The 17,072-nt window shown below is 38.5% G+C and overlaps 1 protein-coding gene and 1 non-coding gene across 12 annotated transcripts in view; one reads left to right on the forward strand and one right to left on the reverse strand.

Annotated features, from left to right (window-relative positions):
- LMO7 (LIM domain 7) overlaps positions 1-17,072 on the reverse strand; it is a 189,766-nt gene that overhangs the window by 7,644 nt on the left and 165,050 nt on the right. For 6 of the 11 annotated variants that reach the window (XM_064493074.1, XM_064493071.1, XM_064493073.1 and 3 more), the window contains 12 exons: positions 15,950-16,064; positions 14,569-14,730; positions 13,599-13,786; positions 12,564-12,624; positions 10,434-10,490; positions 8,547-8,572; positions 8,168-8,272; positions 7,476-7,568; positions 6,736-7,067; positions 5,624-5,689; positions 3,473-3,525; positions 886-1,099 (listed from right to left, as the gene is read on the reverse strand). In XM_064493074.1, the coding sequence (XP_064349144.1) occupies positions 886-1,099; positions 3,473-3,525; positions 5,624-5,689; positions 6,736-7,067; positions 7,476-7,568; positions 8,168-8,272; positions 8,547-8,572; positions 10,434-10,490; positions 12,564-12,624; positions 13,599-13,786; positions 14,569-14,730; positions 15,950-16,064 (1,472 nt within the window). The remainder of the gene's footprint in view (positions 1-885; positions 1,100-3,472; positions 3,526-5,623; positions 5,690-6,735; positions 7,068-7,475; positions 7,569-8,167; positions 8,273-8,546; positions 8,573-10,433; positions 10,491-12,563; positions 12,625-13,598; positions 13,787-14,568; positions 14,731-15,949; positions 16,065-17,072) is intronic. The other 5 variants (XM_064493072.1, XM_064493070.1, XM_064493075.1 and 2 more) reach the window with 2 other exon arrangements.
- TRNAT-AGU (transfer RNA threonine (anticodon AGU)) lies at positions 14,964-15,035 on the forward strand. The gene has a single exon. It is a non-coding gene; the product is annotated as a tRNA-Thr (tRNA).

The following is a 17,072-nucleotide window of genomic DNA, read 5'->3' on the forward strand; positions in this document are numbered from 1 at the left end:
ACCCAGAAGATAAAGTGCCAGAAACTAAATTGCTCACATGGTATAGACAAAAATTTCTGCTTAATAAATACTACAAAAACCAAAATCAAAACAAAAAATGTGTTCCCACCCAGATGGGAAAAAGAACCCCTATTTCCTTATACAATTGTCAACGCTAGATTTAATCAACCATTTAATTCTCTACACATCCCGTAAACCAGGTATATCATTGTTTTAGGAGTAGTGTTGATCTGATACATGCTTATTGACTTTGTTCCTTTTTCTATGAACTATCTGTTCCTCAGTTTGTCAGCTGTGGAAACACTAAACAAAAGTACCTCCAGTATTCATTCACCCAGATGCATCTGTCTAGTTCAAACCCTCACCTCTGTTTAATTTATATCCATATATTTTCCTTATAGTTACAGAGATTAGGTGTCCACACTCTGTCATGATTCCAATCTGTTATCTCGTTATAAACAGAGGTTTAATTTTTTAAGTTCAGCATCCAAGAAAGCACCGAGAGCTGCACAAATTATTAAAGTGCCTGAACCCCACCCCCTCCCTTCAGAGTTCCACATCCAGCTTTGCAACCTCTTAGCCATGTGGTTTTGTCAATGCATTCCTTGCTCGAGCCCCAGTTTCTTCATATGGAAAAACAATTACTGTCCCTGCCTCAAATCATTTTTCCCGGATTAAGTGAGATGATGTGGGCAGAGCGACTGGCGTGTGTCTGGCAGCTAATCAATGCTCCAGGACACCCCCAGTGACACCTGCTCTCCTCTTTCTCCACTAAATCTTACACAAGAGAAGAAATGGTGACAGCTCTTCTGTCCAAAGGAGCCAGCACATTAAATATCTGCCCCACAGCAGAGAACAGGAAATAATTCCGAGGACGTCACACACCTTCTCATAATTCCAGGCAGACAGATAGGCTCCTTATTGACGCTGGAACTGCGCTGTCGGATCCAGCTGTTGTCATCGTAAAGGGATGTTCTCTTCCTCATTTCTTGAAGGATCTGTTGTCTCTCCAACTCTGCTCCTGATGGAACTTGTTCCTTCTTGGAGCTCTTCTGTGATGAGATACTGCTCCCAATTCGGTCCACATATCTATTACTTCCTAGATTAAAAACATAAAAAAACTGCAGGATTAGCATATAAAAAAGGAATAGTGGGTAAATCTCCAAATACAGTGGAGCAAAAAGTTTGACATTGTGCATGTCATCAGTTCTCAATGAGACTGCTGCCGAGGACCATAAAGTAATGGGCTCCCAGCCCTGGAAATTCCAATTCCACACCCAGAGGCGTACTAGGGGGCCCACTCCGGGATACCAAGGAGGTCGCCTGAAAAAGAAATAGCCAGCCTCGACTTCAGCAGTATTAAATTACAAAATGCTCATCTAGAATTAGTTTCTCTTCCACTATGTCCTTATTTCCTAAATTAAAATCAACCAAGCACATGCTCACTGAAATGCCTGCTGTGACAACTCTGCAAGGGAACAGGGAGCTCTGTTCTTTCAAAACACATACCTTCCCCCTGGGGAGAGACAGAAGACATAAGTGCATGCATCTCCAGCTGGCATGACTTGAGTCTTCATGATTTTAAGTCACAGAATAAGTCATGACCAAATCATAGGAATGAGAGCATGTTCCATCACCAAAATGGCTTTTGTGAAATTGAAAAATAGCTAAGTAATCCGAATGATAACCAAGGAGTAGTATCAGACTTATGTCTCCTCTAAGAAACTGACATATCTGTAATTTGAATGTTGAATTTATGAATAACAGTTAAGTCAGGTTTTATCCTGAAGGCTTTGTCTCCTTAGATTTTTTTAATGATTAATTTCTGATTTTGGTAAAACATCCATAACTGCGAAATATCCTCCCCATCTTAATTAGGGTTAGATTAATTTTATCTAAGGATTTATTTTCTTTCACTCTCAGGGTTCACTGCTATTGTTACTCTTTCAAAATTTATTCTGCCTTAGTGTATCTTCTAGTAAGCAATGAACAAGGCCACCAAAGGTTTATTATACACACCTATGTTTACACTCCTGTATTACACATAGCTTATCAATTTGGTCAGATTCTCAATGTCTTCTATTTTAAAGATGCCTTATTAGCATACTCAGGTTTTTTTCAAGAAAACGTTTGATAAAGTCTAGTGTCTGCTATTCAGGAGCTTACAGTTAGTAAAGGGGAGGAAACAGACATGCAAAAATAAGCAGATTAATAATGCAAGCCACAAATATTAACAAGACTATTTCAGAAAGTTATATTTGCTATTACAAACAGGTCACGTGTTTAAGTTCAAGAGAAAATATGATCACTGCAGGTTAAAAAGGTTTCATGGCAGGTTGAAGTACTTAAACCTTCATTTTAATAATAGCTTAGGGACAAGTTCAGGAGAGGAAAAACTGGAACTCCAAACAGGTGAGACCAGAGGAACCAGATCAGAGAGCATCTGGTAAGTTGGGAACTGAGAGAACAATTTGGCTACAGTTAAGGGTTCCTAATGGGGAAAACAGCAAAATAGGCTGAAAAGTTAAACTAGGGCCAGATAATGGAAGGTCCTATGAGTTAAGGGAAAGGGGTGGTCAGAAAACCTATCAGGAACTATAAATTCTACAGGTTTCAGCCGGAGGTTATAAACTAGCTGCCCTCAGAACGCTGGGGCCTGTGGATATTGTTTGGCTCACAGAGGGTTATAAAAATTTTTTAATTCCTTGTCAAACACTCAAAAGATAATATAAAAATCCAGACTTTTTTTTTTAAACTTCTATGTTACAACAGAAAGAGCTGGCAATCACAGGTCTGCATCTTCCCACACGGAAGTGACAGGCCGGAGCAGGGGAGCAGCCATCCACTTAAATGGGCACGTCCACCAAGTTCACCTCTATCCTCACCTGCATCACTGACCAGCACCCTACTTCCTCAAACCTGGTATGCAAACCCTGCTGGAAATGGTGTTTTTGATTACTTCTCCTCTCTCAGTTACACATCCCTGTAAATACAAGTTATACTAAAAATACCAGGTTCCAAATTGTTTTTCCCAAGTTTAATAAAACCATTATCATTCTGAGTTCTTTGACAACTCATTTAAACATACAGTTTCAGGTTTATATGCCATTTCAGATTTATATACAATTTCCCTAATACTCTGCAGAAAACTTTTCTGTCCCAATTCTTTGGCAGCAAGACGAACTCCAGCAGTAAACTCTAAACGGTATCAGCATCACTTTGCAAAATTTCCACATATTTTCTTAGCTTCTTAAAACCATTTTAATCTCTCAGCATTTCCTTCACCATAAAGTAAAGCCAAAACAAGCACAAGATAATTTTGTTCTTGTGCAAATGCTAAAAATCCGTAGTATTTTAATTATGTGATCTTAATGAACCTGAAATATCTTGACCTTAAAAATACTGATCATAGTGTGCGATAGCATAACTAAGCAACCGTGCAGAGGAGTTTTGAAAAAAAAATCACATTTACCATTTTTATTTGTGGGGTAATCATCCAGCTCAGTAGTGGATCTGGATTTATTCCTAAAACACAGAACATATTGCATACGTCACATTAAGAATACCCTTTTCATATTTATTAAGTAAGAACACCAAAAAGATTACTTTTTAAAGCAGTTGATTTATTTCACATGCCTGTTGAAAGCTGAATTTCTTTTCATACCAAGGAATTTTTCATGTTGTACAAACTAGCAGAAAACAGTGATATATCTAAAGAGAAAAGAGCTTGATGGTAGAAACAGAAACATGTGAAAATCCTCTCCAGTCTGATCCTGGTTAAAGTCTACGATTTTTAAACAACTTGAATGCTTTCACTCTCTTCTATTTCAGATCTCAATCTCACCAGGCTGTACGAAGCCTCTGTCATCTGATCACCTCACATCAGACTGTCAACACTTCCTTCGTGCTGCTGCTCAAGGGTCAAGAAGTCAACCTGTGGGGCTTTTGCTCTGAAACAGCCACTCCCCAAATGCTATCCTAGCATTCCAAAGAAGTACCGGAGCACGCAGACACAGGCAGCTTCTGAAAAGGGCTGACTTTGTAATGATAGACCTTAGGTCTATCTGTCAACACTTGCTGATCTCACTCTCACCCTCCTAGGCACAATAACTACAAATAGTAGTAATAATGAATAATAATACATAATACACATTACCACACATGTGCATATATGCAGACAACAGACATAATGTATCAATATAACATATAATTATATGCAATATACAATGTATCACAATAGTCATGAAGGTTTCATGTGTATTAATGTAGAAAGGAATACTTTTAACACATGATGTCCAACTGCACTCCTTAATGCCTCTAGTGCATGCTTAATCACAATTGCCTGGAAGTGTTTCATATTTTCCAGGATTCCTTAAGTTTCCCTTCTCCTAATCTAATAGTTTTCTCAAAGTAATGAGCTAAAAAGCTTATTTGAATATATAAATAAACCCATAGCTTAAAAAAAAAAAAGCTATACACATTTTAATGATCTACAGTTACCCAGGAACATTCATTATAAATAAGGTCATCCATCACTAGAATTTTTTTCTAGCTTAATGTCAGCCCATTACTAGCTGTATGTACATTCCTGTTCTTTTCCCTGTCTACTCTGAGCCCTAGTCAGACACCTTGATGGCCTATAGAAATGAATCTTTCCTTATCTGTAAGGCAAACTTCCTAAAGAAGAAATTTTAGCTGTGAAAACACAAATTAATGGTCATACACTGGATGTATATATAGACACACTGTTTAGAAGGCCCAAAGTCCCTAGTGATTTTGAACCTGCAGAGCATTTTAAAAATTACTTTAAAGCATTAAATTGAATGTTTTAGGACATTTTAATACATGTGTAACTTTTCAGGTATCTGAAATTCTATCTTCATTCTCTGAAACTGACCAGTAGTCCTAATCAAACTAAGAGAAAGGCTATTCTCATTTCGGATGTCCACATGTAACTTTTGGTAAGTTTACGCCACTGCTTATAACTTCTTTAAAATAAACCTTAAGGTAGATGACAGAAATGAACACAGCCCTTCTGTGTCCATTGCCCTTGCTCTGTGACTTTTCCCATAAAGAGGTAGAGGTTTTCCTCCTCTCTGTGAACTTGGGCTGATCTTGTGACTTGAGATAACAGAATGTGGCAGAAGCAGTGGTGTCTGTGCCAGTTCAGACCTCAGACTGCAAGGTGCCTTGCACACTTTTCTGTTTAATTCTCTCTCTTTTCTCTGTCCAGCCACCATGCAGAGAAGACTGCACTGGCTTGCTGGATGTTGAAAGACACATGGCCTGTTGCTCTCATTGGCCCAGCTGACAGCCAGTCAACTACCCAAAGCAGAACTGCCTAGGACACTGGTGGTAGATGTACTGGGAACCCAATCAACTGAAAGAACCACCAATTGAGTTTAGTCGAAAGTGCTGACCCACAAAATCATAAGTAAAGTCACAAAGTTTAGGGGTAGTTGGTCACACAGAAAAAGCCAATTGATAACAAAGTTCAACCAGCAGGAACTCTTTGTATCCCACAAAAGAGCTAAAGTAGTCCCACAGAACACCCAGGCAATCCCTTAAATATTCATCTGAAGCCAACTACTCCAGGCAAATTACAATTAAATGCTCCACACACCTGTCACTGGGAAGCAGCCCTGAAGATTCTTCCTCTCTGTTTGGTATATCATAGGAATCAATAGGCCTAAAAGATGAAAAAAGAGTTTATGGTCAAAATATTAGACTTTAATGCCCTGAGTTTAAGAAATCGATATCAGAATAATTTATTCTACTCTCTTTATGAGAATAGTCTGAGTTAAAAACTAAACATAGAGAAGTATTTCAATCAACCCCTGCAGAAAACAGACCTACTACCACCAACAGACATTTGCAGTTCATTCAGTCACAAATACACACTGAGTGCTGTACTGTTCCAGTACTGTCCTTGGGCTGGGCTTCCGAAGTAAACAAACTTATTGTCCTCATAATACATTTTAGTGCAACAGGCAGGTTAACAGATAAGAAAATAAATGCATAATGGGGAGGATACAGCTCAAGTGGCAGAGCACATGCTTAGCATGCACGAGGTCCTGCATTCAATACCCAGTACCTCCTCTAAAAAAATAAATGAATGAACCTAATTACCTCCCCCTTCAAAAAAGAAAAAAGAAAAAGAAAAGAAATGCAAATGCAAAGCAGGGAAATATATACTGAGAGAAGGAGTGGGGAAGAGGCAAGTATTTCGGATAAGGTATTCTGGAAAGTCTGAGCAAGTGATATAAGAAGCCTGAGCAAAGACTTAAAGAAAATGAGTAAGACATACAAATACGTGAGGGAAGACTTCTCTGGGCACAGGGAGTAGAAAATGCAAAAGTCCTGGGGCAGAGTAGTTGGACATTTTCATGGAAGGAAAAGGAGGCCAGTGGGACTGTAAGTGACCAAGGGAGAAGAGTGGTCGGAAGCCGGGTAGACCAGAAGGCCAAGACCCAGCTCATACAAGCCTTCCAGCTGTGGTGGGGGCTTTGGATGGTGTTCTAACACGACAGGGAGCCATATGGAAACTGAGCAGAGGAGTAAGGTGACAGGATCAGACTGACAGCGGGATGGCTTCACTCAGCTCGTGTTCCTCTGTGTAAAGTGAGGGTAGTGGGAAGCGGCAGGACAAATCCGGTACCTCGGACGTGGGGAACGGATACAGCGAAGCCACGCCAACTGAAAAACCCCACCCGCCCTTCGGCCGTGGGGATAGACCTTCTGTACTGGTATATTTTGATGGAAGTTTCCCTCTCTCTCTCTGCCTGGCGCTTCTGCTCGTCGGCCTCGGCCTCTGCCTGATGCCGCTTCTGCTCCTGCTCTTCCTGGTACCGCTGCTCCTTCAGCTTCCTCTCTTTCTCAAGAGTGAGCTGTTCCAGCAGCTTCCTGCTCTGGTCCTCATTCAGGCCTTCCTCGTGCTGCTGCTGCCTGGTCTCCTCCTCTGCCCGCGTTCCCTCTGTGTCAGGAGCCTTGGACTCTTCACCCCGGCTGGCGAGGGCAGGGTCCCGGGTGGAGAGAGACAGGCTGTTGGAGTTCAGGACCATCAGTTCCTATGGGACCAGGGAGAAATGAAACCCATCTAAATCCGTGCACTTCTCTAATTTCATAGAGCAATGTCTAGGTTCGGTTTTAAATGATACTTATTGTTGTTGGCCCAGGATTGCACTTGAAATAATGGTAACGGTATTATCGCTAACAAAGCCACCCGTGGCTGGTGGAGCCATAACACAGAACAGGAAGATGCACTTAGGGCCCACTGACAGAATCATTTAGTGATACTGCAGAGAAACTAGGAGGAAACATCAAAGCAAAATTCTGACAAACCAGAGCCTGGTATTTTCAAAGCGCTACATAGGTGATTGTGTGACAAAAGCCAAGTGAAACGGTGTAGCTCCCATTGTACAGCCAATTTCACCAACGAGGCAGAGAAGGGAGAACAGGGTGTGGTCCAGTACTACCTCATTCAAGTACTTGGAATTCTCTCTCTCAGCCTCCTGCTTAGCCCTCTGCCACTCTTCCCTTAGTTTCTCCTGTTCACGTTGATATTTTTCCTATAAGACGAGACGGCAAGTTAATTAATTAATTAATAAGTTAATGATGTTAATCTCCCATTCACATTTCTGCTAGCTCTACCCTTTACCCCTATCTTTAAAGAGAGGGATATTGGTTTACCCAATCAGATTGGCATCCCGGAAGTAGAAAATAGCTTATTCTGAGCTAAAATGCAGGCTTAGAAAGGGCAGGCACTCAGGATTGAACCCACATCCAACCCTGTAATTCACCGACACCCCTAGCTAACTGTAAGGGGCACTGAATTCCTCTACAACGGACCTAGTGTACAGTTTACACAGGTGGAAGTGCTTACAAATCCGCACACCTCTCCTGCATAACAAAATCCACAAAACTAGAGAGCCACACACTCAACCAATCTGCACGGGCTAATAAATAATTTTAAATGGAGGACTCTGGAAATCTTCAAGACGGCAAAGTCATTGTTTCATATAAGATGCGCTCCATATCAAAAGATTTGTTAATCATGAGGTTATTGGCTTTTTAATTTTTTAAGTTGCTTTCTCAATGCAGGCTGACACAGCAGGAGACACAGTCAAAGCCAACCCAGTTCCTGCCGAACCATCCTGTCCTGCTCTACCTGCAGCAGGCGGTCCTGCTCCTTCTGCCACCTCTCCTGCCTCCTCCGCTCCTCCTCTTGATCCCACGCCCGGCGACTCGGGGCGCTGATGGTTGGGACTGGAAGCTGCCGGGTTATAAGAGAAAAGATGCAAACAGAGAACATGTTACTTCATACTGGCTGGAGCACCTTTGCACACATACATTATTCACGTCACCCTTGACCTACGCTGTACCAAGAGTTGGCTTCATATTTCAAAATAGGTCTCTGCATCTCGGAAAGCTTACTCCTGGAGAAACTCTTATGTAGCTTAAAACAATGGTAAGCAATGCTACTCTGTGCTAATTCAGCCCCACCGAGGCCTCCTGCTTTATTCCAACACCAAATGAGTAGGACTTACATCAGGCACCACGGAATCGGAGCTTCCTGTAGCACATGGGCAAAGAGAGAGAAAAAAAATACAGCGTAAGTCTTTGTTTCTATGAAATCATCCTTTTCAGAAAATTGTATCACTACCTATTTCCATGCCAGTATACTAAGTGAAAATACTTTTTTCAAACAACAGTCAGTTTCTCTCCTTAGTTCCATCTGTTTGCTATGTATCTTCCAAATTCAAAGTCAGTAAAAAAGAGTAAAAAGAGATACTGAAGTTACACCCCAGCTCTACATGCTCAGCTAGATCACTGGTGTATTTCTAAGGGGTTTCAGGGTTCTTTTATTAATAAAGTGCATAGTATTCTCAAAGCTTGGCCTAATAGAAGGAAAAAACAGAATTATAAATGTCACAGTATCAACCAAACCCAGTTTTTTCCTTGCTGCTACTCAGTTACCTTGTGACCCCTGCAAATAACATTTTTTTCAGGTCTTAGGGCCAATGAGCTACTTTTCTGAAATAAGCCACCCACCATCATGTTCAAGGAGCATTTTCCTCTCCTCTATTATTTAAAACACAAATATTCAGACTTCGTGTGTAAACTTATGGGCAGAGTGTTATTTTTTTATTCTTAGCGGGTCTACATAATTGTGTGTGTTTGCATGTAGGACAATGATTATAAACATGTAAAATAAATGTCATAAAATACACTAACATTCAGTATTTTTTAATTTTCCTGAAACCTCAGCTATCAGACAAATTTTTCACTTACACATATTTTTAAGAAAACTGCTTTGAGATTTAGGAAAATATTCTTCCCTAAAATAGCCTGTTGAAGAGAAGTAAGTGAAAATTAAGATGGAGAAAGAAAAGGAATTGCTTTATTTTAGCCAATTTGAGCTAAGAATATTGTACTGTTTCAGTTAAATGACCACAAAAGAACAGTTGTTTAACCAAAAAATATCACAAACACTAAGGCACAAATAGATCCTTGCACATGCTCTTTCCATGTATGGTCAAAAAGAGATCTTAACTCACCACAGGAAGAATATCAGGAGATTAACACAAAATACATGAATCCAGTAAGTATCATGTTATAAAGCAAGTTTGTAAATATTTCTGATAATCTTAAAAGTAAGGAACAGTAACATTTCAGACACCAGCAGCACACTCCCCACTGCCCGTGCCACTGCATCTCAAATGTTGGCTATTACTTTTAAGTTCTTGATTGCGAAACACAGAGGGTGAACTGCATTCACGAGACAGAGCATTAGACAAACGTGAGCGAGGAGAAAATGCCACGTGCACACAGCACACCGAAAAGCAGCGCTGCCCAACTACACCAACACAGAGGCTCGCAAAATGCGCTTGTTCGCAGGTGCGGCCAAAATTTACTTTTAATTGACTTCAAAGTCAGCAGAGCAGTCCTGTTAACACTCCAAAGCCATCATCCCAGTAGCAATAAACAACTCTGCTCTTTACTAAGAGCATTTTCCATAACCGGAAATTTGACTCTTTAAAAGCCGGCCAATTGTATGTTGGTGTAATCTAATCTTATGCAATTTGTAGGAAGCAGTAAGGTATAAATGAAATTCCTCATTTCTTACTGTCACCCAGTGGTAAAAAGTGTGTGTTTAAACAGCATCTCAATTTTGTTTAATTAAAAAAAAAAAAAAAAAAAAAACTTCAGAGGTATACAAAGGCACGCAAAGACCCATTACCACAGAGGTAGACCCATGAACTGTAAGAAAAGCTTGACGACCCTAAGGAAAGAAGGGAGATGGGTTACGTTGCCCGGTCGTAACGACAGCCCAGCTGAAGAGGCTCAGCGCCCAGCACCACAGAGTATGAGCAAAGACTGGAGAGTGGGAGCAAATCCATGAAAGACCATGAATTCTTAGCTCAGTAGTTTACCTTGTTCAAAAAATTGTGATCGCCTTTTTAAGTTTTTCAAAGAAATAGGTTCAGATGCTAGTTGAAAATACAAAAAAAAAATTATCAATACTATGTCATTCATTTTAATCTCTCACCACTGGAAAACTAAATGATACTCAATACATCTTTCCAATCTGTAGCAATATTATTTTTAAAATGACAAAAAGAATAGCCATAGAAGATAGGGATTATTTCAATGCACAAAGACACACATAGTTTTAGTAATCTATACTACGTTCCAATTAGTAAAAGGAACTAATATTTTGATTAATGAATTTTAGAAAATAGCATCATAGTTTCATAGAAGCTGAAATACCTAGATCACGCAGCTTTGGGGAAACAGAAATTAAATTTTTTTTGCTCAGGTTAATCAATTCAAATTCTCTTTTAGTCCAAGAAGAATTGTTTGTAACTAAGAGCCTGTAACTAAGAAATGTTTGTAACTAAGAGTTCATAAGTGAAAAAGGAACTAAAAAATAATGGGGAAGACGATAAGAAAATAAATAATACCCAGAAAATGATTTAAAAATGCTAAAATTAAAACTTTCTTCTAACTAGACTATTTTGCCCTAGTTTCCAAGATCTTTCAGCCACTAATTTTAAATAAAGCAAACAGAGTTCAATCAGATAAAAAAGAAAAAGAAAATATTCTGACTTCTACAGATCTGTCTCAGGATTATGGCAAATGATTATTATACTTCCGTTTATTCATAAAATGTAAATGCAATTATTATTTGATACTAATTGGTATTTATTTATCTAAACAAAACCCTCAAATGACAGGGCCTGTGTCCTGCCCTATAGTTACTAATGGGGGCTCTGCCTGAGTCACTGGCAGAACGGGACCTGCATGTCTTAGATTAAAACATCATGAGATAAACAACAAGTTCATACTGAATAGCACAGGGAATTATATTCAATATCTGGTAGCAACTTATGATGAGAAAGAATATGAAAACGAATATGTATGTTTATGTATGACTGAAGCATTGTGCTGTGCACCAGAAATTGATATAACATTGTAAATTGACTATACTTCAATTAAAAAAATACATATATAAAAAAAAGACCTTGGAAATAATTTAATGTCCTTCTTGCTGATAAAAGTCAGTGTTAGACCATGTTAACCTCGACAAAACTGTTCACTCTCATGGCTATTAATGAGTTGAAATAATGCAATGTTATACCTAGGTATATGATGAGCCTTAATCATTAAAAAAAAAAAAACTCATGAGGGAAAAATAAGTCATGTTCACTTTTAAAAACCCTTTTGATAAAGTCCAACAGTTAAAACATAGTCCCCTCTATCAGAAATTAAATACAAAGTTAAGTAATCCATAAAGGAGGGGAAATGTATACACTCGGTTTGACTTTGATGTAAGGTATTGCTGAGAACTGGCAAATGCAGATTCAAAGCCATCAGTCTGCCGTGAAAACCCAGCCCTGTGCCTGGCAGCCTAGTTTCACGCTGAGAGATGTGTCTTCTTCTCTGGGTCTCTTTCCCTGCCTGTGTGGACCAGATCTTTCTTATTTATTTTGTATGCCTAAGGAAAAGCATGTAGTGTGTGATAACTAAATCATTTAGAGAGGGCCAGGAGGAGAAAGAGAGGGATAACTCCATAACACAAAGCTTCCCTAGATGTTATGTCTGCTTTTTTATTACAAATGGGTACTTTTACAACAACTGTTATTGTCATTGACAGTTCCCTCTTACAAGCTGCTTCCAAGCTTGTCCCTTTCAAAACAATAAAGGGGAAAAGGAAACCTCATTCGTTGTTTTGTATTGAACTAAGATTCCCTTTGTCAGCACACCATAGCAAGAAGGCTCATGGCCTCAGGAAAACCAGTCTTAATTATTTGGCTTAGACACACAAGCACTCAGAGCTCTTGGACACACTGCCAAAGCTCTGTTTGCAGTTCCTGGACTATGCAACACTGGAACTGAACGCCCTTCCACCTGGCTGCAATTGGATCTGTGTGCTAACCTTTTAGTTTCCACTTGCAGTGGATCAGTTTTGCTTTCACTCATAGCTATTAATTTTTACAACAGCAGAACCTGAGTACTGTGACTTCTATATTATAAATGCAAGTTCTAGTGGTACTGTTTACCTTTTGATTCAAAAGTATTGCTTTCCTCAGGAATGCCATTGATTTCCTTGGATTCAGTTTTCTGGAGAGGATAAAAATGACAGTTAACAGCATTCTCTCCCTTTGGACTTTGGGCTTAATAATGCATCTTCCCTTGGTGAAAATATCTTTTAACAAGATGAGGTTTTCAGGATACTAATATATTCCTGACAGCCTTTTACAAATAATAGAAACTATTTTTTTCATTGTTCTTTAATACTGGAGGAAGGATTAATGACCAGCTGCAAGCATGGATGGCTGTAAGTTTAATCAGTCAGTAATTTTCCAAGAAACATGATGGGCCAAATAATCATTAGTCCATTTGGCTTATATTTATGAGTAAGCAAAACAGTCACATAGGACCCTCTAACATTTAAACTTTTCTTACATTGTAGCAGCATCTCCTTTTTGGATAAAAGAGAGGATCTCAAGATAACAATTGTATGTAGAGAATCAATATAAACACTTATTTAAACATATAAGTTTAACGATTGCTTTGATACTTAATGTCTACATAATTATTTTTATCAATTAATGTAAACTATTTCAACCACATATGTAAGTCTACCCATCAAACTCACCTTCACAAGAACTAAAACCCCTTCATGAGGCTTTAAATTGCACACAATTACTATACTTATTTCACCAGCGAAGAGTAAAGAAAGCATAGAAAAGTTATAGTGTTTAATTTTACATAATTACTACTTCTCATCCACAAAGATCTGAGAGATAGGTATAATGATGAAAGACTGGTAAGGAACACCTGCAAAAAAACACTATCAGATCTTTTGATTTTACCATTATATAACTCACCATCACTCTAAAGTATTAATGAGTAATGCCTTATGATTTTTCAAAAATATATTTCACTCTCATTACTATAAATTACCTTATTCAATTATCTGTTTTTAAAGTAGCATCAAAATTGTTCAAACAAACTAAATCCCCCCCCACACACACACACTACCTGAAGTTGCTTTGCTATACCCAAATACTCTCACTTCTCAAAATACTTACAGAATGCCAAAGGCTTTCTGAGAAATCAGTTGTCATTGATAGATCTGAAGATTTGTCTGAGCTGTAAATTCCGGAAGTTGCATCAATCCACTTTGTTTCAGGTGAACCTATAATTTTGGTAGCCATACTGGTGAGATTGAGGGTTTTATGCCGTGTAAATGGCAGGGAAGGTTGGTCTGTGCCCCAGTCTGATTGTCACATGAAGATCAAGAAATGAGTACACAGAAAAGTTGAAGTGGAAAGAACAAAGTTACTGAATGTACATATACAAAATACACATACACAAGACAAATAAATCAGACAGCGTGTGAAAGAAATGAAGAGTTTAGGGCTTTTATCAACAGACCACCTTCCAAAAACGCAGGATTAGAGTATGTTAATAATGAAAAGATGGGCAAATTTGCTGAATCCTTCTGTAAGCCAGGACTGGATATTATATTTTGATATCGTAAGTTGGTAGGTCTGGGGAGGCTTAACGCCCCACCCCATGTAACCTCAACAATTAAGAAGCACAATGGTGAAATGCATATCGGAAGTTCCTTCAGAAGGAACAGCCAGGATACTGACCTACTGTGTCCTCTCTTACACCAGTTACAGCCAAGGTGCTGCAGAGAAAGTGAAACCATAGTGCAATTCTTAATATTCAACATTATTATATGACTCCCAAATGCAGGTACAATGACAAGAGCCTTTGGTTGATATCTGCATTCAAAGCCAGCTCAGCATATAAATCAGTCAATAAATAATGCAGAATTCAGTAAATTTGCTAGCCAAACGTCTTCAGACAGAATATCCAAGGAAGCATCATTCAAGATTTGTCTCAACATAACCACAAAACATCTTTAAGCCAAAAAAATAAAAAAAGTAAAATGAAAAGAAAAAAAAATTATTGAAGCAAGCTGTTATGACTACTTGCCAAAGACCAGTTCCCAATTTAGAAAGCCAAACACAGTGGTATAAACTAGCTCACCAGACTTTCCATGGCGCCTGATATCCATTACTAGGTTTCCAGCTTCCTGCGCTTTAGCCATGGTTTCCTCCCACTCTTTTGTGTCCTTATATGAACACTTGGTGTTGTTGACAGCAATAATTTCATCATCTACCTGTAGCTGAGAAAATTCTGCTGGGCTACCTAAATAAAGTAAAATAAATTAAATCACTGATTTTAAAAATCCATGTTCTACTAGGCATTGTTATTTAAATTAAGGCAAAAATGACTTCTTAATCATTTCTCCTATTTTTTCAGGTGGAGAAGAGTCACAAACTTTCTTAAAGTTATCAAATATTTGAGTAGCTACAACATTACAAAGCAACCAAAGGAGGCTTTTTTTTTTTTTAATTCTATAGTATGTAACTTCTGGGGGTGGGGGTATAGCTCAGTGGTAGTGTGTGTGCCTAGTATGCACAGGGTCCTGGGTTCAATCCCCAGTACCTCCATTAAAAATAAATAAGTAAATAAACCTAATTACCTCCCCCCCACAAAAAAATTCCATGTGTAGCATGTATCTTCCTTAACATTTAAAGGAGAAATGATAAACCCATGTGTTCACTAAAATTTCTTTATTAACCTCCTAAGAAGACAATTTAAAATTATTTTTAAGTTAAAGATGTGAAATATATATTGTACTTTAATTGAGCTTCCTAATCCAAATGCATTCTGGAATGGAGAAGAAAACAGGGCCACTTAAAACAGCTTAAAACCACTACTTACCATTATCTAATTAAAGCAGTTCTGAAATTTCAAAGGAATAACCAGAATTAGAACGCATTTTTATAAAGTTAAAGTATGTAAATGAGGAACTCCTCATGAATACATTTTAATTTTAGGCCTTGTAATATTTTGCTAGGAGTTCCTGGGTTTGATTTGGTATAACCCTTGGTGAGGGAGAGGCGATAATTTTGTAAAAGTCCCAAAGCATCCTGAGGAGTCCACGGGCAATAGATATATTGGGATGCTCAGAAAACACTGATTATATATAGCACCTCTCTACCTACTACAGACACAGATGGTCAGGGAAAGTTCTTTCTGAATCTTCAATTAAGTATTGTTTGTTAGTATTTCCAAATATTAAGACTAAACTGTTGATAAATGAATTCTGCAAAAGTCACAAAATTAAGACTCTTCAAAACTGAAATTAATTAGGCAAGGAGAACAAACAGTATGTACTCTGTAACCCCAACTACTAGTCTCTGGGAAGAGGATGCACTGCCCTGCTTTACTGCTGCATTTTTCACGTGTTTTCTCCTCTATCAAACAGACGAATTCCTGGGGTTGTGGGGGTGGGGTGGGGTTGAACAGCACAGGACAACAAAGGAAAAGAAACTTCAGCAGAGCTGAATCTATGATTTACCTGCTTCGACTGATGCTACGAAGATCCCGGAATAAGCCCATTTTACTGTAAACCCAAAGTCAAGACTGTTCCCGGGCGTCTGGTTTATGCTGATTCTCATATCACTGAACTGATCCTGAAAACAAACATGAAACGGTGGGATCAAGTGTCCCTGGCACCCACGTGGAGGAAAGTCTATCTGTGAAAGGAGGGAGGCTGCATGCAAGGGGCACTTGAATTATTGCACGATAAACCAGAAGCCTTTCTTTTCCCTTTGGGTTTGGTAAAACCTTCATTTATGTAAATATCACTGACTTTATTATTCTGCTGTTAAAATATGGGAAACCTTCATATCCATAGATATATTTCTTCATATTAATACTATAAATCAGTTGGTTAATATAGATAAAGCTTAGACCTTTGCCCACCATACCAATGGGTCTAATTTACAGACCATTAGTTATTACCCAGGAATGAAGCTGAGTGAGATCTGTTGTATATATACACATGATGGAATATTATTCAGCCATGAGAAAAATGACATCCCGCCATTTGTGACAACATGGATAGACCTTGAGCACACTGTGCTAAGTGAGGTAAGTCAGACAGAGAAAAGACGAGTACTGTATGATACCATTTACATGTGATATCTTAAAGCCAGACTCATAAAACAGGGAGTACAGTGGTGGTTACCAGGGGATGGGGGTGAAGGGATAGGACAAACATTGTTTAAGGGTACAAACTTGCAGTGAATAGTAAATAAGCCCTAGGGATCCAATGCACAGTCTTGTGAATATCAGCAATATCCTATTGTAATCAAACTTGCTGAGACTAGGAATTATTCCAACCACTAAAAAGAACAGATAATTACATAATATGAGAGACATTATCACTACAGTAGCAATATTACAAGATATAAATGTATCAAATTAACATTGTATATTTTAAATTTACACATTGTATCTCAAATACATTTCAATTAAATGGCATTTTTGAAAATGCAAAAATTAGTTAAATCATGTATTTTTAAAATGCCACCGTACTTTTAAAAATTACCTCTAATGTTGAACTTATTTAGGTAAATAATTTTTGAGGGGTTCATGGACACAAAAGAGCTGGTACCGCCCCTTTACAGGCATCTGAA

The sequence above is a fragment of the Camelus dromedarius genome, chromosome 13, assembly GCF_036321535.1.
Source record: "Camelus dromedarius isolate mCamDro1 chromosome 13, mCamDro1.pat, whole genome shotgun sequence".
NCBI classification, from domain to species: Eukaryota; Metazoa; Chordata; class Mammalia; order Artiodactyla; family Camelidae; genus Camelus; species Camelus dromedarius.